The sequence below is a fragment of the Aplidium turbinatum genome, chromosome 12 (assembly GCF_918807975.1).
Source record: "Aplidium turbinatum chromosome 12, kaAplTurb1.1, whole genome shotgun sequence".
Taxonomy (NCBI): Eukaryota; Metazoa; Chordata; class Ascidiacea; order Aplousobranchia; family Polyclinidae; genus Aplidium; species Aplidium turbinatum.
In genome coordinates this window covers 10,743,260-10,770,667 of record NC_137483.1, presented here as the reverse complement: position 1 = coordinate 10,770,667, position 27,408 = coordinate 10,743,260, and the positions used below count along the sequence as shown (strand labels likewise).

The 27,408-nt window shown below is 37.5% G+C and overlaps 1 protein-coding gene across 1 annotated transcript; it reads left to right on the top strand.

Annotated features, from left to right (window-relative positions):
• Positions 1-1,627: 1,627 nt before the first annotated feature.
• Positions 1,628-16,408, top strand: LOC145781238 (small ribosomal subunit protein mS39-like). The gene is made up of 16 exons (XM_082593015.1): positions 1,628-1,772; positions 2,230-2,361; positions 3,299-3,433; positions 3,952-4,258; positions 4,378-4,524; positions 7,599-7,727; positions 8,289-8,429; positions 9,108-9,261; positions 9,818-9,952; positions 10,500-10,632; positions 11,518-11,596; positions 12,013-12,103; positions 13,219-13,375; positions 14,422-14,538; positions 15,248-15,311; positions 15,671-16,408. The coding sequence occupies exons 1-16, from the start codon at positions 1,741-1,743 to the stop codon at positions 15,800-15,802; spliced, it is 2,085 nt and encodes a 694-aa protein (XP_082449141.1). The 5' UTR covers positions 1,628-1,740; the 3' UTR covers positions 15,803-16,408.
• Positions 16,409-27,408: the final 11,000 nt, after the last annotated feature.

The window sequence follows — 27,408 nt, the reverse complement described above, 5'->3', positions numbered from 1 at the left end:
AGTTTTGAATTCATTTAAAGTTTACGTAAGTGATGGCAATCGCCTATTTGTTATTATGAAACAAGTCTATGTGCATTTATGGATATATAGGCTAGGGTCAAGGTATAATCAATACCCATGGCTGGCTAAGCTATAGTCATAGGGTCAAAGTGGCTGGGGCTTTCACCGGTGTAGGCTACAGGTTAAACAAAAACCGTGGTGCTAAAGCTTTCCATATTTGGCTTGTGGGTTTTAGACAAAAATTTTAATTTTTTCCCAAAAGTCTTAGAAGTTGTTGTTGTAGGCTACTCTGAAACCAGGGCTAAAGTTGGATTTGAAAAAACAGCCGATTAACTCCTCTCTCTTATCAATATTGAAGTTATGTACCCTGAATAAGCAGAGTTATTCAAACTATTTTGTTGGTTGAAACTGATTTTGTCTTAAAGCAAAGAATAATTTTTGCATTGAAAACATGTTACCAATCGTTTTTTCACTAGACTTACTGCCAAAAAGTGATTAGCCTATGAATGTAATAGGCTCAGTGGCAAGAGCAGGCATGGACGAGTGGAGTAAAGAGGAAATTTTGGCGGAATTTAGCTTCTCACATGAGAGGAAATAGGAAATAAAGTTGTGGAAGCCCTGTGTGAAATGAACAACCACAGTCTCTATATTACAGAGACTATAATATAGAGACTGTGGAACAACGGCGCGGAGTAACCAGGACGAGACGAACTCTTTAACTGTTCTAGAGATCGCCTTGAACCACGACCAGGGAAGCCAGGTTGGCATTTTTAATGTTATTTGGCATAAAAAAATCCTGTTTGGCATTTTTTCAAAATTCTTTTTTTCTAAAGAATACGGTAGGCCTACTCTCAAGAATGAAGATTGTGTAGGTTGTGTAATAGCAGCAAGTGTAGGCTAGCTTTGTTGCAGTTTTATCCATTTTTTACCGAATCCATATGAAAAAATCTTCGATTTTGCAGCGTTTTGCCTATTTGGCATTTTTTAGGTCGTTTGGCATTTTTTGACCAGTTGTTTGGCATTCTTTCCATAAGTGGACCTGGCAACCCTGACCAGGTGCAAGTGCAACTGAACACTGAAGTACTGAACTGAACATCTGGACCTGGTCTTGGACTGCTGTGCAAGTAAAAAAAATACAAATATAGCCTACGTTTTGGTACCACAAATTTTGCATGTTAGTTATTTTTGCAACACCATTGTTCTGGTATGCTAGACAGGTAGTCTAGATTCCTGATCTAGCTTCTTGAAGTTCTAAGTCAGTCGTGTCTCATAGATAAAATGTGGGAATAAGTTAATTTCAATTTATTTTTTTAAAGGTAGGTAGGATAAGGCCTGTGGATATTGCAGTGGAAAATCCGGCATGCAAGAATTGTTCACAATCCACACAAAAGTTGCTCGTAGGCCACATGCCAGGGCTTGGACCACCATGTCTCAGACTTTCAGAATGATAAAACACGAAGCAATAGGCTAATTGGTACGGTAGTGCACCATCTTATTTGAATAACAATAATACAAAAATTCAATTATCTTACTCAGTGCGCTAATACTCATCACTAAGATCTAATATAGGTTTATGGCTGTAAATTTTAACATAGTCAACTTTGATGTATTGTGCAGGCTGTTGCTTAGTTGTATTAATGTAGACTAATCAAGCTTAACAATAACATCCCATTGAGTAAAGGCCATTGTGGTACATAAAAGTTCTTTGTGCATGTTCATCTGCAACTTATTGTGCAAAAAATGAATATTGTCAGAAGGTTTGCAAGTAACAGGTGAATACTTACAGCACTAGACATCCTAGACAGCAAATCAATCATTTTTACCTGATTCAACGTCTGCAAACGTTAAGTCAATGTAAAAAATGGTTGATTTGTTGTCGGGATACAGTCGCCTATAATATAGGCTTAATATTATTGATGTTGTGCTTGCTATATCTCTTCTGTTCTTAGCTGGTAATTGGTACATTATTACTATGTGCTGTAATTGTTAGCTCAAGTTTTTTAATAAAATGAGCTATATATTTCATAAAAAGTTGTTTTTAAGTTTATGTAAAAGTACATTAAATGTATGATGTGTTTGACTGCTATCAGGCTGTGAGACTGTTATCAGACTGTTAGTGTTTTGTAGGCTTTAAAACGAATCTCGATTTTATCTGTAAATGCATTATCAGATATTTAAGCTCAGCTAATACTTTGCAAATAGGCTTGAAACTTTCTTCACATGTTTCAGGCCATGCTGTAGAGTCTTTCATGTGTCATCTACTTCTTTCAAATTTTCTCAAACAGCTGACAAAAATGAAGCAAAGAATATCATACTCAACCAACTCAACCCCAGAGTAAACGTTCCTAAAGCAAAAGACTGGTAATTTACGTGATAAAAGTTTTTTTATGTTGTTGTTTAAGTTTTGAAACATTTAAACTTTATCATGTTTACAAAATTTGTAGGTGTTTGAGTGCTGTCTATTGCTTGGGTTAAGATCTGTTCAGGTTGAAGCATTCATTTTTAAGTGGCGTGTCTGACATAATGAAGCCATGAACAGCTGGAGCCTTATTTTCTCAATACCGATAATCATTTTTTCACATGCAGGTTGATTGAAAAGAAAAAATCAAAGTTTGTTTCATTTCTTCTGCTGATGCCAGCAAATATTATTTGCTAAATAATTATGTGCTTGTGAATGTTTTCATTGTTATTTTACCCAAGGCTGTGAAGTCGGAAAGATTTTGGCATGTCCTGAGTTGAAGGACTTCGTTAAAAAAAGTCCAATCCGACTCCGGCTTGATACAAACGATAAGCAACAAAACTTTTTATTTGCAATCTTTTTTCAAAATATAGTTTCTTTTTCTCCGTATTATGCTCTACAGCTTCACCAGAAAATAAAGGTGTTTGTTTTTTTTAGTTTTTATAAAAGATATATACCGTTTTAATTTCAATCACAACTTAAAGTGAAGTTAAATTTAAAAAAAAAATGAAAAAATACAAAATTTGAAAAAATCTGGCAACACCAAAGTCGGAGTCGGTCACTTATAAACTAAGAAGTCGGAGTCGTATGTTTTTGCCCGACTCCACAGCCCTGATTTTGCCACTTTTTGCAAGTTATTGATGCACCCACAGTATTGCATATGTCAAACCCTTTGCTTTTAAATGGGAAGTAAATTTGGGTGAACAAACTATTTTATTGTTTATGTTTTTCTTCTTTGTGGAAAAGATGATGAACAATGATCCAGTGATAGTTCACTAGTATTCTTGCAGAGAAACAAGAATATTATAATGGCATTATTCCTTTTTTGTTTTGAAAAAGGTCAAAAACAGCAGTTTTAGAAGCATTAGCCAGCACAGTTAAAAGCGAAGTCACTGTAGGACATCAAGAATTGCATTCTCCTGAATTTTGGAATTATGGAAGGCAACCAGTTGAACAAAAACACAAATTAAGGAAGTAAGCAAAGCTTATTATGCTCTAGTCATAGTGTATTGTCGTTAAATACTCATTTTGATTTGTATGAGCCAAACTTTTACATAATCTGTGCCAATGTCATAGGTTTATTATTTATGATGGGGTAAACAATTGAAGACTTAAATGTAACTCTCTGGCTGCGACTGCTGCTTCAATAATCAATATTTCTATTTAAATACATATGAATACTGTGTGTAATTTCAATATTTATGTGTAGTTTCTCTTGAGCACCCCCTGCACTTGCTTACTGCTTAGTGGCGAACTGGTAATATAAGAAAGTTTTTGTTTATGAGACTGATTGATAGATGGTCATTTATTTTTGTTTGGCTGCAAAGCAAAACTTACATAAAAAAAACAACAACATTGTGCAACCGGTAATACTTAGCTGGATGTATGAGGCCTTGAAGTTTTGTTTTTGAAAAAGGGGTCTTTGTTAATGGCTGGCAATGTATGTTTGCATTGCCTTTTGTGTCTAGTCTCGTCACACCCTACCTTTGCAGAAGTGGACGTGCCGCCGCAAATTACGTGATCGACAACTACAACCACTTGTTCCAACACGACTTCGACGCTGGTGACATCACACCTTGGATAGACACTACGGATGACGAACATTTCACCACCCTTGGCCCTCCAGATGCTGCTGAGTCAATCGATAATTCGCTTCAGAACGAAAGTGGATCGTCTGCGGAAAAAGATGAAGCGGCCGAGGGAGGATTAGAATCCGAGATGAAAAGTGAAAATAGCGGAAAAAAAGTTATGCTAGAAAGTTCTGTGGAATCTTTTCAGAAGTTACTGGATTTGAAGAAGGTGCAAAATATCTTTTACTTTATCGCTTCAGCTGCACCTTGTGTTTAGTTTCTAAGTCTAGTTTTATCTTTCTTACTTCACAATATTTTCTACTTTAAACATCTCATGACACATTACAGATTGAACAAGCTGCTGACATGTTCCATCAACTTTCAGACGACAAAGTTGACATCCCACAAGAAGCATTGATGCAATTTTTGGGCCTTGTTTCTTTTTACAAAGGCTCAGATGAACTGAGAGAGTCGATAGATGAACTCCCATTGCGGGTAGGTTGTCAGTGTATCTCACATACACACGTTTTCATGTGACATTTCAAGGGATATAACTCGCAATTAAGACCAGGATCCCACCATTCTATTTAGGATCCCACCTTTAATTAGCTTGCTTCAAATCCTGAAAATTGGCAAAAATAGCTAGAAATGTTGGAGTTCTTTAGTTACACCTCTGAAACGTTGAAATTGATGAGTTAGTTAATGCCGAGTTTGGTTATTTCATCGGTCTAGCCCAGACATGGGCAAACTACGGCCCGCGGGCCAAATCCGGCCCGCCGGCTCTTGTATTCTGGCCCGCCGGATGTTATCGACATGTTGCAAGTTTTATTATTGTGAAGTTTCAATAGGAGGATTAGATACCTCTTGTCTCTAAATAGCGATACAATGTAGAATGTAGAGCATTATGATGTCACAGGTACATTTGTGCGTCGCTTGACGCAACAGTGCTTTCTGCTTTTAACCAGTAATGTCTCGTTCTGTTGCTCAACACAACAAACAGTTTACCAGCCTCATTTTTTTAAAAAAATGAGGCTGGTAAACTGTTTGTTGTGTTGAGCAACAGAACGAGACTATAGATAAGAGACAGTCAACCGCTTCAAGTGGACAGTTTGCTGGGAGGTTCACTAAAAACAGAAAGTTTTATTAGTCAATTTAACCAGTAATGTACCATATTTCTTAGTTTAGTGTTTTTATCAACAGTTTCGTCAGTGTGGAATGCTAAGCGAAATAGACATTGCTAAGTTGTTAATAAATTATATTGTTAAAATGAGTGCAGCGAAGAAGCGTAAAGTCGATAGTGAGCGCAGAGTGTTCAAAAAGGAGTGGACGACGAAATACTTTTTTACCGAAGTGGGATCAACTGCGGTATGCCTTATTTGCCAAAAAAACGTTGCTGTTTTGAAAGAATACAACATCCGCCGCCATTTTGACACCAATCATGCAAACCATCATAGCAGCCTGTCAACTCAGCAAAGAAAGGACGTTTCTCAGAGATTAGTGGCAAATTTTCGGATTCAGCAAAGCACTCTTTTTCAGCAGAGTGCAGTTTCTGAGTCAATCACCAAGGCAAGTTTTTTACTGGCTTTCAAAATAGCACAAGCAAGCAAACCATTTTCCGATGGAGAATTTATCAAGCAGTGCATGGTAGAGACAGCAAGTCTCTTGTGTCCAGATGCAAAAAGCAAATATGAACAAATCAGTTTATCACGCAGAACTGTAACTCGCCGTATAGAACAAATTGATGAGCACTTAGCTAACGAGTTGAAAGGAAAAGCAGATTCTTTTGTATTTTATTGGTTAGCGCTGGACGAAAGTAATGACGTAAGAGACACGGCACAGCTTTTGATTTTCGTCAGAGGAATTAATGACAAGTTTGAGATAATAGAAGAACTTTTAGCAATGGAGTCGTTAAAAGGGACTACTCGAGGAGAGGACCTTTTTCTTAAAGTCACTAGTGTGATCGACAGGTTTAAATTACCATGGAACAAACTTACGAATGTCACCACTGATGGATCACCAAATTTGACAGGAAAAAATGTTGGACTGCTAAAAAGACTTCAAGATAAGATGAATGAGGAAAATGCTGGGGTGGATATAACTTTTTTGCACTGCATTATCCATCAGGAAGCCCTGTGTAAATCTGTACTGCAGCTCAATCATGTAGTGAAGGCAGTAGTAAAACTGATCAACTACATAAAAGGGAGAGGACTTCACCATCGCCAATTTATCAAGTTTCTTGAGGAAATTGATTCTGATCACCAGGACTTGCTTTATCATTCTCATGTGCGCTGGTTAAGCTTGGGTAAAGCATGTAAACGAGTCTGGAACCTTAAAGAGGCAATTACCTCATTTTTGAAGTCAATCGGGAAAGCTGATGAATTTCCTGAGCTGGAGGACAGAGATTGGCTCTGTGATTTTGCTTTTTCTGTCGATATATTAACACATATGAATGAGCTGAATGCAAAGCTGCAAGGGAAAGAACTCTTCGCTCACGATATGTACACAAGCGTTACGGCTTTCAAATCAAAATTGGCTTTATTCTCAGCACAAATGTCCAACAATTCTTTTGTTCATTTCCCCACATTACTGACGATGAAAGAAGCCCCTAAACATGCAAATAAATACAGCAAATCACTAAATGATTTGCACCACGAATTTTGCCGTAGATTTCTTGATTTCGAAAAACTCCAAAAACCATTTCAGATTATTTCGGCTCCACTTTCACAAGTCGCTGCAACAGCACCACAAGAACTGCAGTTGGAATTGATCGATCTTCAGAGTGACTACGTTTTAAAGGAGAAATTCGAAGCCCTGAAGCTAAATGAGTTTTACGCATCGCTAAGCAACACCAGATTTCCAGAAATTCGAAAGGTGGCACAAAAAATGCTGGTATTGTTTGGTTCCACATATATTTGTGAACAGACGTTCAGCTTGATGAATTTTAACAAATCTAGCCACAGGTCTCAGCTGAGTGATGCGCACCTCAAATCTATCCTGACTATCGCCACAACCAAAATGATGCCAAATTTCGATGCTTTGGCAAAAAATAAAGCTTGACAATCCTGTCAGACGTCGTATTTAAATTCGATTTTGTTTTTTGGTTGTATTTTTCAGTTATTTGTTAATTTAATCTTCCGTTTTTTTTGTCCCTTTGTTATTCGTGTGACAAACTATATGTAAGTGGCGGCTCGATCACTTGGCCCGCCAGTCTAAGAACAAAATAATTTTGGCCCCTAATTCAAAAAGTGTGCCCACCCCTGACTCTAGCCAGAAATTGACTTAATGCTAACACTTTTGATGTAGCTTTGGTTTTGTGTGTGGTCAACACTCAACATGCTTGAATTTAGTTTATTTGCTTTGTTCATTCCAAAAAAAATCCTGGGCTAAAAAATTCAAAGTATCAAAGTAAAAAATCCATTTATGGTCAATAATTCCAGGTAACTTCGATCTCAAGAGTCTTCCGTTCTGCAGTGAACTCCCAACCTTCCTTGGAATCTTTTCGAATGCAAATACATTGTTATACAATGACCAAATTACAACCATACTTTATGCATTCTTGTGTTTTCAAGGCTTACACCTACAGATCACTCGATGAAAAAGATGAGACTATGGATTTGGTAACTAAAGTATTCGATCGACTTCCGTGGAAGAACAATTCTGATCTAGTACAAGCTTACATTCTCACATTGGGAAGCTTGGTACGTTGGTCGCTTAGATATTTAAAAAGTAAAACACCTCCCTTGCCCGTTTTATACCATGGTATCTCTTCCGCTGCGAGGGATTGGCTAGGTCAGCGTTATTTGTTAACCAGTTTCTCATCACGTTCTTTTTGCTTTGACCAATTTACTCAGCTATTTAGAAAAATGAAATGGCGGCTGATTGGGACCGTAATCGAACCCAGGTATCCAGCATAAAAAGGGAGCAGCGCTAACCACTTGGCCAAAATGCCACTTATTTTACGTTTAGTCAGCTTAAATTTATGTTTTAACAGAAGGTTTTGCGTCGATACATTTTAAGCAGAAACTCAAAGTTTGACGTGTATATCGCAGCAGACATTGATATGCGATTGCGATAACACCATCTTCATTTTTTCCAATATTTTTAATCTTTGCCTGATTTTTACCGTATGTCATCGAACTGTAAGGGGTCTTTAAAATAACTGTTTCAAGTGAATTTACAGGCCATGTTTTGTTGTAAAAAAATATGTATGTTTCTTGCAAACCTACGAATAAATATCGTACTTCTGTAATGTATTTCAGACAAGAGATCGTGCTTTAAAAGTCGTATCACTTTTTGAAAATCACGTGGCAGGCAAGATGAAGGTTTCCATTCATGTTTATAACCAGATTCTGCTCTCCGCCATCACTCTGCAACACAAGAAACGCTACGGGCCCGCAAAGGTAAAAAAAGCTGTTCACTGCCAACAATTCCGTCCCTTTTTTTGCATTGGTAGTCAATTTTTAGCTTGGTAGAGCTTCAATTCAGTGATAATTTGTAGTCTTTCAAGGCACACAAAAGTTTTCTTGTTCATATAAGTTGCATGCCTTTTGTCAGCTGGATTGCTTGAAGTGTCACGAAATCATTGCCACTTGAACTGCGTTCAATATATTTTCAACTTAAGAGGTCAGAGAGCATTGTACTAGGTACCTATGCAATTGCTGTTACTTCTAAAACAAATACCTACCAATGATGAATCTGTAATCAGATACCAGTCTAAACCTGTAACATGTACGCGCACCAATTATTGTAAGTCACGCGTTAGATAGGTGGAATGGTGGATACAATTTTTTTTACTGACCATTCATCAGTCACCCAAGTTTGACTTTGCTATTATTTTACTATCCTTTAACTTCTCAAAACTACTTATTCAAGTAGAATCAACAATTAAATGGGCAACATTTAATTGAGTTCCGGCCTCGGCTCTTGGTGCGTATGCTTACCGAAAAAGTAATAAACAATCTATACATTACAATAAGCTAATTACATTGATTCAACGTCTGCAGACGTTGAATCAATGTAGAAAAAGGCTGATTTGCTGTCTGGGATGTTTCCATGTCAGTGATCATCCTTCATTACAGAGGGTCATTGACGAGATGGACAAGCAAAACGTCGCTCCGGACTACCACACTTTCTGTCTCTTCTTCCGAGTGTTGCCATTTGCAAACATGTCGGCCAGCAAGATACTCTTTCGCTTCTCCTCGCTGCTGTCTGACATGAACAGTTTTGGAATAGGTGAGTGAGTATGTACAACTTTGCTGCAGTTTAACGTGTCCCAGAAACTTGACAAAGTGAAGGCCTAATATTTTGTACTTAAAAAACTTCAAAGTTACTTCTGTCCACTTTATAAGCTTTTTGTGTAAAAATAATTGCTCAATTGTAGTTGGTCGTTCAAATCTTTTTAAGTAAATGGAAATTACTAAAATGTAAGAGGTTAGTAGTATTTATTATTGAAGAAATTACAAAAAGACATTTGCCTATAACAACATGATTTAACCTGTTGCACTGTATCGTGGAGGTTTGGTTTCACAATGAGCGTTGTAGCAAGGTCAGTGTTATGACGAAAGAAAAAAATCTCCGAAGTCTGATTTCTCTAGCTGTTGTAGATATACCGGTTGTGTGCGGTATGCTTTCAAGAGAGACATGAATAGTTTTGTCCTGGTGTTACCTTGTGCACTTCCAAGGGTGGTTTCAAATCAGATGCATGTGACATGAAAGTTTGCTGGCCTTTAATTTCTTTTAATCAACTCTCATTGCAAAGAAATAATCACGTTTCTCACATGTGATGCAGAGTGTGGTCCAGATATCTTTTCTGCGATGATAACAGTAACAGCGAGGCACATCCACCACGACAAAGATATGGTCCTCAACGCAATCTTCGATTTCATGGCCGGAAGGAACTTGAGATACCAACATCCTATTGACTGTGAGAGCACCAGCATTGTATTGTCTTTTTCATCATGACATAACTTGATGACTTAAAACTTTACCGACCACGAAATAGAATTCTTAGCTTATTGCTGTTAGCCTGATCCAAGTAATTCTGATTTTTGTCTCCAAGTAGTCACTTAGCAAATCAGACCTTGAGTCAATGCAAAGAAAGACTGATTTGCTTGCAGGATAATCGTTCAGGATTGAAACTCTGCGGGGAATAACAAGCTTCTATGTTGTTCAGTGCTTTGTATTCATTATCATATGCATCAAAGTTTAACATGCATTCTAATTTTTAATATGTTAAACACTGAGTGTGAAAACAAAGTTCTTTTCAAACCTATGTTTAAATTTTAATTCTAACTTTTTCTTTCTGCGTTTTTGACTCCTCACTTCCACATAGAAGTTTTTTTGCTTGATTATTTGGGATGCAAAACATGTTTTTCAATTTTTTTTTGTGATTCTTTCAACCATAAATCGATATCAAGCCGCAACATACTTCGGTTGTCATGCATCAGTGGTTAAAAACAACTACGTTTCAGTGATGTCATACACCAGGATTCTCAAAATCTATTCGAAAGATGTGGATATTGTGAAGAAAGTTATGGACATCGTACAGTATGGCAACAACAGCTTGGCGGTAGCTTGCTCATCGCTTGGTGCGAATTCTTTCTAGTGAGTGCTGAGAGCCATCGTTTTCTGTGATAGCAATTAAGTGGCACTTTGAAGCGAATGCCAACACAGCATTGGACTTTTTTGATTTTTTTTTTCAACCTTTTACAAATAAAGCTTTGGTAGAGAGTTCGCTTTGTTGTACTACACATACAAAACAAAGTAACTTCAATGCGTTTAACATATTTTTATTACACAAAGAAAATACAACATAATCAAAATAAACTTCCAAACGTCTTCGACACGGCCTTATGTCCTCACCAGCAATTACTTTAGTCCGGAGTATAGTCGAGGCCGGTATAGTGCGCAGTTATAGTTAAATAGTCATTAGTCATGCATAGTCAAATTTATCTTTTACTCTTCACCTTTATGTACATTACAGATGTTAAGTAATTCCTGGTTAGGGCACAAGGACGTGTCGAAAACATTTGAAAGTTTATTTTAATTATGTATTTTCTTTGTGTAATAAAAATAAAATATGTTGAACCCATTAAAGTTACTTTGTTTGGTATGCCTGAGGTATTTTGCAAATACGTATGCAATACATACAGTCATACATTGCACGATTATAGAAAAAAATCTGCTAATCAATTTAATGCATGCCATGCGTTTGTGGTTGTACAATGTTACATGCATTGTTTGACTGACACAACAAAGAATTTGGAATATTTAACACGTAGAACGTTCACGCTGGTATACGTTATATACACGGATGCATGGTAGTGTACTTCTGCGAAACCCAGAACTTAAAAACGCTACCAGAATGTAACAATCAACATAAACTTGAGACAGCGGTGGCGTTTTTAAAGTCTTGGGCAGAAACACATGAGGTCAGGCACTTGACTTCTGTTGGTTATTCTATTTGAAAGTTTCTGTGTGTTTTTGCAGCAATACATTTTTCGACATTCTCCGAAACGAAGACAGCATTGAAAACGTTTTTTACTATTACAGAACACTCATACCAGCGGTGAGTTGCGTGTTTGTCTTCCATCTGTTTTCGTTAACTTAACGCCTCAAAACTTGGAAAGAAATTATGACAATAAAAAAGTAGAAAGAAATTAAACTGAAATTATGGCACAGGTGGATATTTTTTTCCTGATTTGTAAATTGTTTTATCTTTTGTGGAAAAATAATGATTTCATAATGACAGAAGTTTAAAAGTATTTTAAATCACAAAACTTGTTTTATTGAATAAAAAAATTGGCAACACTGAAAGAGAAAACTCTCTTAAAAACTTTGAGGTGTTGAAGCTTTCTTAACTATCACTTTTGCATTGCCCTTTGGAACAGTTGAAACTGACTGAAGACATGCGATCTGTTTATGCTCCCACCTATCCGAAGTTTGATAACTGTTCTTATAGAAGTAACGTTGTCGTATATTCAGAGAACGTACTTAACCACAAAAGGGCGTCAAAACTTTATTCGTTACATTCGTGCAAAGAAGCGGCCGGAGTACCTGCCCATTATGTATGCAGGTAAGAGAGTAGACATCGAAATAGTTTCCTTATTTTTCAGTTTCAAAACGAAATCGACGTTTTGTAACTGCGCCGTGAAATGGATCGCTTGTGAAGCTGGAATGGAACAGCTACAAATCAATGCCTGCTCATTATCGTTTTACACATGAAACCTACCCGGGCCGTTGAGACGAGAATTTAGGCCCGGTACCAATGACTCTCGGGCCACAAATATACAATTTGAAGAAAAACGCACCATAAACAAAGAATGCGATGGTTTGTTCAAACTTTCGGGCCCCTGAAATCATGCTGAGCCCCGGGCCAAAATGTACCCCGTGCACCCCCTGTTAACGCTACTGATTAACCTACAACATGTTTGTCGTGGTAACGAATTGTGACATTTTTATGCCAAGAAAGCTTGAGCTATTTATGATCGGCACCTTCGCTCATGGAAACCTGATTCGATCACTGATTGGTCAATGCGGATGAATATTAATTGCTAGTTTTCCCCCCTTGGTGCTTTCTCTTCACTTTCAACACTTTTACACTCAACAAGAATTTAAACAGTTTCGTTGCCGTGTTGTGTTGAACTGCTGGAGGGAAGATGACTGATAGAAAGATCTAGTCTTATTTTCAGTAGTGACACACACAGAGTCACAGACGCATGAAGTGATAGAGGGTTGTTATGTTTATGCCAATCTGCTTTGTGATTGCAAAGTGCGGGATGCAAAACTTCTTTCTTAGAGTTGGGTGCGTTAAATAGAAAAGTCTTCAGGTGTTTTATCACCAAGAAATGCTTTTCATAACTTTCTCAGGTATAAACCGATGCTTGTTTGGTAAAGCTGTCTGAACACCCCACAACCTTAATTTATCCACTCCTTGCTGCAACAGTGTTAGGAAATGAATAAGCAACGTGATTGAAAGTACAGTTTTGTCTGGAAATGTAAAAGGACCTGCCAACATTTTTGCATAAGGCACCCTACTCTCAGAACTAAGATAGTAAAGGCCAATTTCAGCGTTCTGGTTCACTCTTGATTCCCCTGAGTCGCTTTTCTGTATGTCAGTTTGCTGATTGTTTGATAATCGTGGTCGAGACAGTTCCTTTTAATCTTTGTCACAACTTTAATTTTCTCCAGGGTTTTCCACAAGCCGTGCATATGTGAGCAACGTCGTGGACGTGCTCATGGCTTCATTAGGCCTGCTTGAGCATGCCGACGAAGATACCAAAACGCAGCTCAAGCACATAGCTATGATGGAAATTCAATTTTGCACTGTAATTATTTTTGAATCAGAGTAAGTGTTATCACCCATGTCTTGCTTCTTGTTCTGATTTTTATTTGTTACAAAAAGTTTGAAGAATTTGGAGTCTATCTTTGAACAGTTGCTGGTTTGATTCGTGATGTAAAAAGACCCAGTAGCGGGTGTAGCTGATTTTCTTGCAAGTCACAAATAAAAAAAATCCACTTGTCCAGATCAACAGCTTTAAACAATGCAAAAATGGAAGTTGACTTTTGAATCAATCATGGCTTCCTATTTGTCACATTTTGCAGATTTTCTTTTCTGCTACTGTTACTGTCTATTACTGAATTTTTCTAAGATGTTTTTTACTTTTTGGTGATTCGTAATAATATAAAAGCTTTTTGTTGCCTTGTGAAGCAGTAGAAACACAGATTAGGAAGTTAAAAAACGTCCAATCAGACTGTTTTTGAGTGGTTAAGTCTGACTGAAATTTTATGCATCAAACTGTCTTTGCTTTTCAACGCCTGGTGATGTTAAAACCTGTTTTGTTACCTGGTAAAGACAGTAAAGAAGACGTTAAATTATAATTTTTGGGAAATTTCATTCAGACAGGTTGGCAAAGTCTGGAAAAATTCTGTAGAGTGTTACAAATCAGCTCATATCTCTACAGTAGATAGCCATAGATCAATATTATAGTTTGAACTGAATACGATCGTGCAACAAATCTCAATTCCCATCTCATATCAATTTTAAGTCAAAACGAACCTGCACTAAACCTTTGCTTTTTTAGTCGAATTGTTTTTGACAGACTTTTGTGTGTCTTGGAAGCCGTTTGGATCTTATGGTTGCATATTCACAAATAAAATGTAGCAAAATCAGTAATAATAGCAAAATTATTCGAACATGATAAGTTCATACTTCATAACATAACTAAACCACTTTTTTCACCATTATTTTTTGAAAATATAAAGCTGAGCTGGACGCAACATCGTGTAGAATGAACATGATTTTATAACATAACATTAGTCATAACTGTTGTCTGTTGGTTTGAAAAACTAAATTGGAATTTAAAGTTTTTAATTAATCCTCTGGTTTCTCAGGTGGAGTAAAATAATGCGGCTGAGTTTCGAACTGGTGTTGCTGTTATCGACGGATCTCCCTGACGTCATGACGTGCTTTAATAAGTTTCTTACCTTAAGGACGATCCCCGACCTAGGGTAAGTTTACTGAAGTTGTTTATCTGTTTGGAATTGTAACTGTTAGTGACAGGACATGAAAAAGAATATTTTTTATATTATCGAAAATCTTCTACCTATTCCCAACAATCATGTCGCTTTATGATGAAAGTTTTGTATTTCATTTTTGTGTTCAGTAAGCTTTACTTTGTGAAATTTCCATTCCGCAGGCAAGCTTGGCAGTAATGTAACCGTTCGATAAAAGTGGATGTAATTTTTTTTTTGTAGGTTAGAGAATATGTATAATCGTGTAAGTCTGCATCCTCACACTGAGAAACCTCTTTGTAAGCTTAATCTTAGGAGTTTTGAAACCACCGACCCAGGCCGGTCATTGAGATTGACATTGTAAGGTTTCCGCTTGTTGAAGTGTTGTTGTTTGCGAATTATTACACTCACTAGTTGCCGCCGAATAGGCTAAAAAGCTGTCTTTCAATAAGTGCATTGGTCGATTGCACACTCCGATAGTCGATCTTGCCATTTCTTCTTTCACAAAGCTGGGCATTTATCCAACCGAGCCATTGTGGCGAACGTACATTCCTTCAGAAATAATGTGTGTGTGTGTTTTTTTTATAGCGCTGTATCCATAGCAGATATACGTTGCTCGTCAGCGTTTTACAAAGCAGATAATGTCGTTGCAATCATTGCTTGAAATGTAATTGGCCTATAACTTTTATTCCAACTTGTCAAACAGAGACAAACTTTTAACGAAATTTGAAGACATGGGAAAAGAGTACAAATCAAGCGCTGTGCCATTGGTTAGTGATATTTATTTTAGATTTTTTTCCTTTTCTCCGACTAAACATAATTTAGTAAACTTTGGTGTAACGAGAGTTGAATAATGGTTACCATACCTCTGTAGGTTACAAACGTAGACTTCTTACATCAAAGAAAACTGTAAAAGATTGTTATTATGTAAACGCAAGTTGTAACTTTCATCATGTGGAATGAGAATGATGTAGCCTACTAAAGTTAACGATTGAAATGTTTGAAAAAAGAAATACACAACACCGCAAATTTTGAAACTTTTGCAAAGCCTTGGCTCTGGAGTTCGCCTGTTGTGCTATGTTAATTACGAAATGTCGTTCATCACCTGCTGTTTTTTTGAACTTTGCAGGCCTTGGAGCAGTATCATAAGAAGTTCAAGAAATCTGTTCGACAAAGCCAAGCAAAATCGACGTATTCTAAAAATAGTAAAAGTCCTACTGCAAGGCTGGATGGCCTGCCGTTGGATAAGATCGAAAACTAATTTTTAATGTTTTTTATTTTTATTATCGTGTATTTTGAGTGCGAAGTAAACTCATTTACTAAGAAAAACGTTTCCGGCACCCTGCAGCCTGGTTGGCTATCTTGATCTGTATTCGAGTCATGACAATTTTCGTAAAACTTTTTCAAAAAAAATAATGTAGCCTAATAAGCTTTGCTTTCCAAAACAATCAAGATCACCCAAATGCGTCACAAACTAGGCTCTTTATTTTCCCACTTTTTTCTGCATTAATTTCTCTACATCTGCTGATCATCACAGCAGTTGTGGACTCGGACGAAGGCTTCACATTCACAACCTTGACTCCTTAATTTTTAATAGACATGTGGAAGAATTTCCTTTTTTTGGTAAATGGCCGATGTGTGCAGTTTTGGCTATAGTTTTAATAAGACTGTAGTCTGAGAAAAATTATATCGAAGAAGACCGTAAGAAATATTATTGTTTTCACGTGTCATATCAAGTCGAAGTCATCCTTTTCTCCGACTCGGCAGGTCACATTTTAGCTACATGTCACACAACCTGCTACAGCGTGTGGCCTAGGCCAGGGCTTTTCAAGCTTTTTTGCACCAGACTTCTTTTACTCTCCTAAAATTTTCCGCGACTCTTTACAATTATTGAACTGATAAACATTGCGAAATATCTTGGAAATATACAGTTGTGATATTGATTAAAAGGCTTAATTCGAACAAACCTACAGTAAAAACAAGCTACCGGTAGGCTACTCGAAACCTGCTACTTTACACGTAGCCTATTGGAAACAAAACCAGTCTAATAAGTGCGACTGCTTTCTGCTGCAAAGCAAATTCAGCCGTTGCTCAATGTTTGTTACTGCTGGTCTCCAGGCGGTTTCAATGTTGCTTAGTCTGAAGCGGTATTTTGTTGCGATTGCCGTCAACTTTGGAAACGTTGACTCGCACAGATACGCGGAGACAAACGGCAGGAGTGCGGTTACTGTTGAGATAATTATAGATATTCCGCTACTTAAACTCAGAAAATAGATCAGCAAGTTATTTCTGAGACAACCAGGGGGGGGCATTTGCCCCCCCCGAAATTTTTTGAAAAAATTTTAAGCGTTCTATGCAGTATGAAATGTACTATGAATAGTACGTCGTACACGTACAGCCATATTGTAGAGTGTAGAGTAGACTATCGAAACCGAAAGTACTCACTCACACACCATGTCACAAAATTTGTGGAAATGTTTCCTGTCGTGCTTGACACACTTAAAGGAATGACAGAGTGGTCAGATACAACTGCTGCTGCCAAGCCATCGCAATATTTATGTGCTATGCTCTCTCCAAAGTTTGTTGTATCTCTTTGTGTGTGCGCCAGATTTTCAAGATTACTTTTGCCGATTTCTAAAATTCTTCAATCTCCAAATATGGACCTCACACAGTGTGCAAAGGAAATTAGCGGAGTTCAAGCAGTTGTATTTGATTGCAGAGAAAATGCAGTTGCTGATTTCAAAACAATATACTCTAAGGCCCAAGAGCTGTCTCTAGATGCAATAACAATACCTAGGAAAGCTGGTCGCCAATCAATGAGAGCAAACTACGAGACAAATGATCCGGAAGGTTTCTATCGTCAATCTGTATACATACCGTATGTAGATGGCCTTCTACAAGAATTGCAAGGAAGATTTCATGAGCATTTTAAAACAGCTGCCCAAATTCAACTCATTGTGCCTAGAAATGTCGCTTCAACGAGGTATAGTGACATTGACAATACAGTACAATTTTACAAAGGAGACATTGACTGCGAAGCCATGATAGATGAACTTGCCAGGTGGAAAATTAAGTGGGAACGAATTTTTGAAAGTGAAAGGCCAGCAAGTGCGATTGATGCGGTGTCAGCAATAGAATCCCAAAAAGAGTTTTATCCAAACATTTACAAACTCTTGATAATTTTGGCTACACTTCCAGTCACAACTGCTTCTGCAGAAAGAACATTTAGCTGTCTACGACGCTTGAAAAGTTTCTTAGAAGCACTATGGGGCAGGACACCATCGTACTCAAATTCCAAGCGCGGAATTGGTGTTAAACGAACTTGCCAAATCAAGTAGAAAGTTAGACATTATGATCTAAATTAAAATGTCATTTTTCATTTGCAAAGTCAACTTCTTTGGGCCTACAAACATAAAAACTTGTTGAGCGAACAAAATGTTTCAGGATTGTAATTTGTAATTACCGTGTTGAGTTGATTCATATGTATTTGTTTGTTTATGTTGATGTAAATATATGTTATTGATTAATTTATGACTCCAGTCGTGCCAATGCAGTTCGTAGCCTACAGATGTTGTATTTTATTTGTAATCGACTGAACACATTACTGTATTATCGTAATTTTCTTCCTTGGGTAGTCATAGCTAAATGAGAAAAGGTTACAAAGGCTAGTTTCCTTTAATGCTGTACTAAACAAAAACGTGATTGACATAAGTTATGACCACTGAACCGTAACATGGTAGTGCCACACACTCTATCAATGGGCATGGACATTAACATAAAAATGTCACAATGCATCATTTTAATGTTTGTTCTTTGATAAAAATTAAATGCCCCCCCCGAAAATATTTGCTGGTTGCGGGCCTGGTTCCACTGCATTATTAGTCAAAAACCCTTCAGTAAATCGAATATTTCAACCTCTTCTTTCCAGATGTTTAATGTTTTGACGAACGCTTCAATTTTTGATTTCAATGTAAGTTAAATAGCCTACATTGGTGTTTTTTCCTCAGATGGATAAATTAATTTCTTCCAGTTTTTCAAGCAAATTTCACAAATACCGTAGCAGAATTTTAAAAGCCAGATGTAATTGCAGAAATGATGGATCAAGTCTGATTTTTTTTTCGGTAAAAAACCACGACTTCATTTTTCAACGTTAATAGCCTTTTAAAAGCTGGTTTTGTGAGCCACTTTACTTCACAGTGCAGTAAAAGAGGTTTAAACTCTGAATTCTAATTACATTTCACCATATAAACTTGCAAATATACTGGTACGGTACTGAGTGCGCGACTAATAAAGTTCACAGCATCTTGCACAACAGCATTTCGATGAGGAAATTTTTTTAGCTATGAGGGTCTCGCAATGAATCATACAGTGTGTAAAAGCAATATGTTTATCACTCGCAAATCGCACTTTTGCATGAAACCCATTTGTATGTCCTGTCATTGCAGCAGCTCCCTCAGTAGGCTACACATAGGCCAGGCCTACCAAAACAGTCTTTTCAAAATAACCCAAATTCCGTGAAAAAAAAGTACCTTAGCCTAATTATTGTTCCATTTTTCAACCAGCAGCTATCCTTTTCACTTTTCTCAATAACTTTAAGGATCATGTTCCAACAGCAACAATTTTTAATACAGTCAAATACAGTACCGTAATAGGCTAAATGGAAAGAACTTGTTTGGTTTTGAATCTTTATCCTCGGACTGACAAAGCCTTGATTGGTTATTCCTGGTAGTTTCGCATACTTGTAGAGGCTCTCGACACAGTGCCGGTTACCGAGATTGACAGAGTGAAGTTTTCGATTGTTGAAGTATTGTTACCGGAAATTATTTCATCCATTAAGTGCCGCTAAATGGAGAGCAGTCCTTAGAATGTGTTGCTCAAGCGCACACCCCGAGAGTCGAACCAGCCCCGCGTGATTTTGAGCCGAACTATGCATGAATGTTTAAGCCTGGAACAGGCATGGCACACAAGGAAGAAGTATCCTTTGATTCGATTAGTTTTAATTTTTCAATAATTAGCTACGAGCATGCAGTCCTCAAGCTAGCCCACTACTAGGGCTAGGCCTATTTATGCAGAATCTTCAGCTCAGTTAAGAATATTGCTTTGAACAGTTACATCAGTTGTAATAACTCCGTTTTGAAATAAAGGTCTGAAAAGTAGGCTACCATAGGATAATATGCAGTAGCCTACTTTATGTAAAATTGATTCCTACTCTCTGCGACCTCTGAAGTTCGTTAGGCTACGCGATCAATTGCGGGGTCACAACCCCCAGTTTAGAAAGTCCTAAACTACGGTACTTCCCACTACAGCAAAACCTGTCGTTTTTACATTGATTCTATAGTTGCCGCTGATATGAATGGATAGCAGTCCTGAAGTGTGTTGCTCAATTAGCGCTCACCCCGAGAGCCGAACCAGCGCCGTGCTATCTTGAGTCAAGCGCTTAACCACTGAGCTGATGAGGAAAAGACTTCCTTTCTGGAACTAGGAATTGAAGGTTGACATTAGGACATAAATCAGCATCATTTGTTGCCAAAGAAAACTCTGTTAGCTATTGATAAGTAGGCTATAGGCCTACAGGTAGGCTATAGCCTATAATAGTTAAACTAGAGTAGACTAGTAGCCTATCTGAGATTTCGTAAAAATTACATCTCAAAATTGGCTTTGCAAAGAAAGACATAAATAATTTTTGGCTTGGTCTTCAACATGAATAGGAGAACTCGTTTTATTCAGAAAAGCATCAAATTTCATGATTTAATATTTAACGGCGTAAAGTAGTATTTTCTGCAATGGCGTCTATAAAAACAAACTATGGATAGGCTACTATAGCTTGTAATCAGGGCCGGATTAAGGGTACTGTAGGCCTAAGGCTGTTTACTAGAAAAGGGCCTAATTTTGCAAACCAAGCTACAAAAAGTAATGAAAATACATATATGAAAAATTGAAATTATTTACTGCAAAATAACATAAACATAAGAGAAAAATGGCTAATGATGGCGCATAATTGGTTTTGGAAACAAACACAATTTTTATTGTGAAGCAGATGGAACATATTTTGGAAGGAAAGAAACGGATTACGTACCTATGGTAATACTTTACCTAATGACCCTCTAAATCAGGGGTTTTCAACCTTTTTTCCACCGCGACTCCCTCAGAGCAATCAATGTAGTGTCGCCCCCCCCCCCCCCCCATAAAAGTATTCAACAAAAGCATATTTAATGCAAAATTTAACCAAATTTGATTCATGCCGACATCCAGTTATGTTTAGTTTGGCTGTTCCAACGTAAACTTCCGAAACGAAAAACGTTTTTTTGCGATGTTATCACGGCTTTCAATACATTTCCTCCGATTGTTATTTCCATTTTCTATCAAGCTTAGCTAAATAATAGAAGAAACAATAATGAGAATAAACTACGTTTTCGCACTTTCACCGGTTGAATTTATTGCAATCTTTTATGGATTTATTTAAATCAATTTCAGTGAGATGGTTGGTGCTGCACATTTTTAACTATTAAGTTTGTTAATGCGTGCACCTGTTGTTGCAGTAGCGTAGCCAGAAATTTTGAAAAGGGGGGGTTTTGACCACCCAGCGGCGGGGGGTCTGGGGGACCTCCCCCAGAAAATTTTGAAAAATTACTTTGAATTTGGTGCATTCTGAGAGCATTTTCAACAAAAATGTGGGTACGAATATTCCTGTAAAATGGTGCTGTCTGGTAGCATAGCAAAAGGATAAGATCATGTTTTCTTCGGCATTTTTCGAAAATAAAGCTATAAGTCTCTGTGTTTTCTTGTTGCTAATTCCTGGCTGAGATGGTTGAATGTTTGGTATTGGCAAAACCCGCTCTTTTAATGCAATTTTGTTTAAAATTAGGCAATTTTTTTTTAGACTGAAAGCATCATTCTCAATATCGTGACGTCACACGCGTGCCAAGGGGGGGTTGTAACCCCCAAAACCCCCCCCTTGGCTACGCCACTGTGTTGTTGAAAGAACTTTCAAACAAAATGACCTACACTAATTTTTTTCAATGCTATTGAAAACGATACTGAGAAATCTATATTTTGCATAGGATTCTACATAATTTTGCTTTTTTACCATAGCGTGGTTAACTTTAGTCTGCACAAAACAACGTAGGCCTACATTTCTACAAGAACTTGGTGAAATATATCGAATGCTTTCCTATAGTTAAAGCCTTTGCAACGTCTGAAAGCTTAAACGATATAATAACCTCAAGGAGAGGAATGGGCGATTGCGAAAAACACACAGTTTTTAATCTTTTCTGGCAAAAAAGAATTGAAAACAATACACTGGAATTTCAAGCGCCTCGAGAACCTCCGAAAAACGGCTCGCGACCCCCAGGTTGAAAAGCCCTGCTCTAAACTAAATTTCGGTAAAATTGACGCCTACGTGGTTTTGGAAATGGGTTCTTCATATGTATTAACTCAACTCAGTCATTCGTTTTTAAGCAAAAACTGTAGCCTACTGTACGTACTGGTATTGGATCTGTATCACTATTAGCCTTACAAAAATTGAGGGCCGAATTTTTCCAGGGCCTAGCCCTAAGGCTATAGCCTTATTAGCCTAATGGTTAATCCGGCCCTGCTTGTAATTGACAAAGGTGAGTTGAGCTATTGTCAATCTTCCGCTCTGCCTGGGTTTAATTACCAATGAATAGTAGGCTATTACGTCACCTCATTAATTCTATTTTTAAAAAGCAGTAAAATTTAGTTATACCGACACGTTTGTGCCATTTTGTTATTATTTTATCACAAGCAGTGAAATGTTATGGTGAAGCAATATAAATAGTTGAAATCCGTGTCTGTCAAAGTTAAGCTAACAACGTAAAAAGTTAAAAATCACTGCACTAAAATAAACTAATGTACTAAATTTATGCACTATATTCACCATTAGCCTAATGTAATAATTAAATAGGTATTTATTAAGCGCAATCAATAGATATTTTTGTTTATTTTTATACTGCTGCTAAATAAGATCGCCCACAGTTTCCTGGACATCGAACCCTGCTGTAATTAAAACTTCAAGTCAGTTACGCTTGAATAGTTTTCACTGGTTGGCGAATAATCACAAGAGAGTTGATTGTTTCGTTTGCGTCTGGCAGAGGCAAACTGACAAACTAGAGAATTAAGAGAAAGTATCCTGCGCAGGTGCAGGTAAGAAGCTATGATAGATAGTTTAGCTGCCGAAACGTTTACGACGTGCTGTATCTCAGTACAATGAGAAAAGCATTTTTTGCAGCAGTAAAAGGTTCCTTTGACCTCTATGTATTTCCAGGTTACAAGACTGCAATTAGACAAATCAGGCCTACGCCACTATTCATAATTTAAAGTGTGCAGTAGCCTACGTTAATTTCGACTCAGTAAAAGTTAAGATTGACTCAATCTGAATTGAAAAAATAAGCAAAAATGTTAACCAAAACGAGTTCAACAGACCAAGGTAGTGTCATGTATGAGTCCATCAAAACAGAGGTAGCCTACCGCAGTTTAGTTTAATGAAGTTTGTTTTGATTTCTAACGGTCACTGCGAACAAAACACGAGACGACACACCAAACATATACGGTACATGCAAAAAAACTAAAAATGACAAAACGCAAACGTTAAGGGGTGCTTAAAATCGAAACTTTTATGTTTAACACCTTTCAAAATCGTAACCAGTTGAAATCACCAAACGCAAGTCTGCAATAGCCTACGGCTAAAGACGTTTAGTATAGCTCATCTTGCTATTTACATAGCTATCAAGTTATGGTAGCCTACAAGTGCGTGCTGTGTGACGTTACACCTTGTTTTGATATTTATCGGTCGACTTCCAATTTTTAAACATCTTTACAATTTTTGTGACAACATGCTTCAGGGAACTTCTACAAATATGATGCGTCTTTTTGTTGGGTTAATTTTCATTTTGAAGCAGTGTAAGCAGCATATTACTCGCTTGTTTACTGCAGTTGGAAGTAGAGAATACGAGTTTTTTATCGAACCAAAGCAAATCATTGACTCTCGATGAAGCAGGAAACATAGGCTAAACGATTAATATTTTGCTAGTTCTGAAAGTGTTGCCGGTTTTTCTTATGTTTGAACTGAACTGAAGCAACGCTCGGAGCGTTCACGCAGCAGCTCTACGCCACATTTTGCATAGCATCTTTTCCAAATTATAACGATTTGAGGGAAGCTAGGTTCTGGCGGTTACTTGCCACTTCATTCATTACTTACAATACACCTAGTCAGACTTGCATTTTTTTTTTAAATTCGGTGAGAATAGGCGCCTGAGATTAGGTTGCTATCAGTTGGAGGCTAGATGTAAGTTATGCAACATGTAACCAATACAACCGTGCAAGTGAATGACTGGTGAAAGAACGCTGCAAGCATGACATACTGCATAAGTCAGCGACTTTTGTTGACTGCGGAAGTGTTTTTTCTTGAATTGTCATTAAGTAATATTTCATAGTTTTCAATGCTCTTGCAAGCCTAAACGTTTTGTATACGTATGACTATCACCTTCTCGTGTTTGATATTTTGCGTTTGTGTTCAAGCGGGCTTAAATCAACAATTTCTCGTCAGTGCCATTCAAAACTTTTTGCTGAATGTGTCACTGAAAACACCAAGCACTTTTCTGCGTGTTTACATAGGTTAGTCCGCTGCTTTCAGCTAGCAGTTTTAACTAGTATATTTAAAACGCCTTCTAATCTTTTGAAAGCTCTGAGTTAAGCCAAATATTTATTGCTGTTAGTTTGCGTTACTTTACGTTGACTTAAACGTTTTTGTAATTAAGTTAAAATATTTTAACCAGTTGAAAATAGAAAAATATGTGAATTGTCCTCTATTTACATTTTGTTAATTTCGGTTTAATTTTTTTTCAGTTGCGTTCATTATCATTTTTAGCATATAGTAGCCCACTGCTGAGCGAAGGCCTTCCCCTTTTCTTGCCAATCCAGTCGATCGTGTGTTTTCATGTACCAGTTTGTTGTTCTACATTCTTTATCAATCTCGTCTCTCCATCTCATTTTTGGCTTTCCTGGTTTGCGTTTGTTTTCCCAGGATGTCCAAGTTGTTAATTTGTTAGTCCATCTGTTGTCCTGATGTCTTACTATATGATTTACCCACGACCATTTTAGTTTTTTGATAGTTATCACAATGTTGCATAACTTTGTTTGATTTCGAATCCATTCAGAAGTTTTTTTTGTCTAGCCATGTTAAACCTATTATAATTCATTTATGTGTTTTTTGCATTGACTAATTTTTTAATTAATTTTTTCGTGAGGTTCCAAGTTTGCGGGCCGTTTTTAACAGTTAGAAGAGTGCATTGGTCGTTGACGTGTTTTTCGAGAGGAAGGATTACAGAAAAGAACAAAAGGTTACAGTTGAAAAAGTTACATAGAAAGGTTACAGTTGCGTTGTAGTAGGGCAATTCAAGCTGTTGCATTTTATAATACACTGCACTAATATAGTTATGCCACGGGTTGTTAGAAAGATGAAAGTTACAGCAGTAAGCTTGTTTTAAAAGGACCTTACACCAGTAATTTTCGACTTTCTTTTTTCCAGACAAAAATTGTACCTTCATTGCGATAAAAGTCGTTCTGTTGACTACGACGCTTTCTTCCGCCTTCCCCAAAAACTGTAAACCGGAACAGAACTGTCAGCGAACGATTAAGTTGATAGTTCAGTTCGTAGGGCTGAGACACCGGAAGAACGACGTTTTCGCGACAAAAGTAAGCATGCTGCTGCGTTGTGGCAAGACATTCAATGTTTTATTTTATGTTGGATGCAATGATTGCCTATCCCTGTGGCCTGTATAATATTCAACTTTCATGCATGAATCTAAACGCGACAAAATCAGTTCGGAAAACTATCCAATATAGTTTCCAAATTACACAACTATTTTGCTTAGGCTTGCGCTCAGGTAATTGAAAATTTAGATGGAATGGACCGGAATACAGGGAAGCCATTCTTCCTACGCATCTTCAGACAAAACCCATTAGGTGTCTTTTATCGTTCCAGGGCTCACGGCTACTAAAACGCATATTAGGCCTACTGAATAATACTAAAATCCTCTCTGGTGAGGAATTCCGACCCAGTTGGGAGCCACTTATCCAATGAAAACGCTTGCAGTCGGAGTTAGAACAAGAGTGCAGCCTAGTAGCCTACCTGTGTTTCTTCGAGTTAGTTTGTTGTAAGCCATGTATGACCAGCCGAAATCCTGATACTTGTGTTCGTGACACGCTTGTGGTTATTTCTATGCATCGCCGTGATGTGAGTAGAATCTGTCTTAGTTTTAACGTCATTTCAATGCGTTGTGACGCTATACAGGACATATTCAAACGAACTGAAGTCGCATTCAGTAAGCTTGCTATGCTACTCGCCAACTTAGCCCAGCAATCAATATTCCGTTTGATAGATTCGTGATTGATTGAAAACTGTAACAGGACGTTAAAGAGCGAATGATAGTTTGTGGTTTTATCGTTTTTGCGCAAGTGCATAGACTCTTTACTGATAGTTTATTTTACAATGACCCATGTTGAATTAATGTAAGAATGTTGAATATTAAAAATGTATAGGTTTAGTTTGCTGCAGTCATTATAAAGCAAGCAACTCTCATTACAGCGCAGCTCAGCCTGCCAATCGTTTGCAGATCGCGGTCAGTTTTCAAACCCAAATCGATAAAATGACGTCATTCAGAATCAGGTTTGGATGGTCATTATATTTTTGTTTGGATACGAAACGTACATAAAACAAAAACGTACATTGTGCATCCAGTGAGAGAGTGCGAAAGACCGTAGCCCTGGAGGCGTAGATTGCATTGATTGAAGTACAGTGGCGTTATCATGAGTGTGGTTTTATCAAGGCTGCAAGAGGTATACAGCAGGGGTGGGAAAAACCAAGACCCGCTTGTCACTTTTCAAGCATCTTTTGCCATATGTAACCTTACAAGTTTGAAGTTTGTAAACTGACCAAACCTTTGGTACAGTTATTGGATTTTAAACATCTTTGCATTTGAAGTGAGGATTGCTGCGTAGCGTAGCTATGCCAATATTAGATTTGCTTCTTCCAAATTTGACGGGGACATTCTGCGGTGATTGAGTTGAGGTTAGGTGTAGGTAGCATCAGACATAAGTAACTAGATACGTTAACGACTAGTGAACGTCGCTGTCACTGTCTTCGGTAGGGTCTACACCTTAGTTCGATTGCACGTTGGATAACACCCAGCAACGTTACTTCAGGGTTGAGTCAGAGGAAAAATATACCGAAAGGACTCACTAGCATTACTTTTGATCCAAGTGCGTATTTTGTACGCAGTTGGCAAAACGGAAAGCAAAAGGCCAAGTGTGGATTTTTTTTCATAGTGGAGCTGAGTTTTTTGGTCTTTTTCTTGTAGGCCATCAAAAACTTTATACATAGCATTATTTTCTAACTTCATATTTAGGCTATGAAAAGTGATAATAAGGAAATGGCTATATTTCCGGCGCCTTTCGCTATTATACTGTGCGATCAAAGAGCTTTGGTTCGTGGCAGTGTTGCCAGAAAAACAAATTTTCTCCCAAATATTTAGAAATTGTCTGCAAATTTGGAAAATGTCTGGAAAAATTTCCAGGTTAGATTGGCTCTCTGCACAGGACTTCAGAATTTCACAATTGACAAGTGTTTATCTTCAGCTTTTTTGGAGATTTCCGAAATCAGTATAGAATTGTTTATCTGGCAACACTCGTGGCGAAAGGCGTAAATACAGCCACTTCCTGATAATAATGGTGTGCGCCCAAACAATACCCGATGTAGGCCTAACAAAATCGCAATTTTCCCATGCATCGACAACGACATTTATCAACAGGTACGTGACAAATGTGCATCACTTCCTTTGCAGCTGCTAA

Bases quoted from the DNA above. Each gene is read 5' to 3' on its own strand.
- LOC145781238 (XM_082593015.1), top strand. From the start codon at position 1,741: ATGAATATTGTCAGAAGGTTTGCAAGTAACAG. The intron at 14,539-15,247 runs GTAAGTTTACTG...CTTGTCAAACAG, and splicing joins AGGACGATCCCCGACCTAGG to AGACAAACTTTTAACGAAAT. The intron at 15,312-15,670 runs GTTAGTGATATT...TGAACTTTGCAG, and splicing joins AATCAAGCGCTGTGCCATTG to GCCTTGGAGCAGTATCATAA.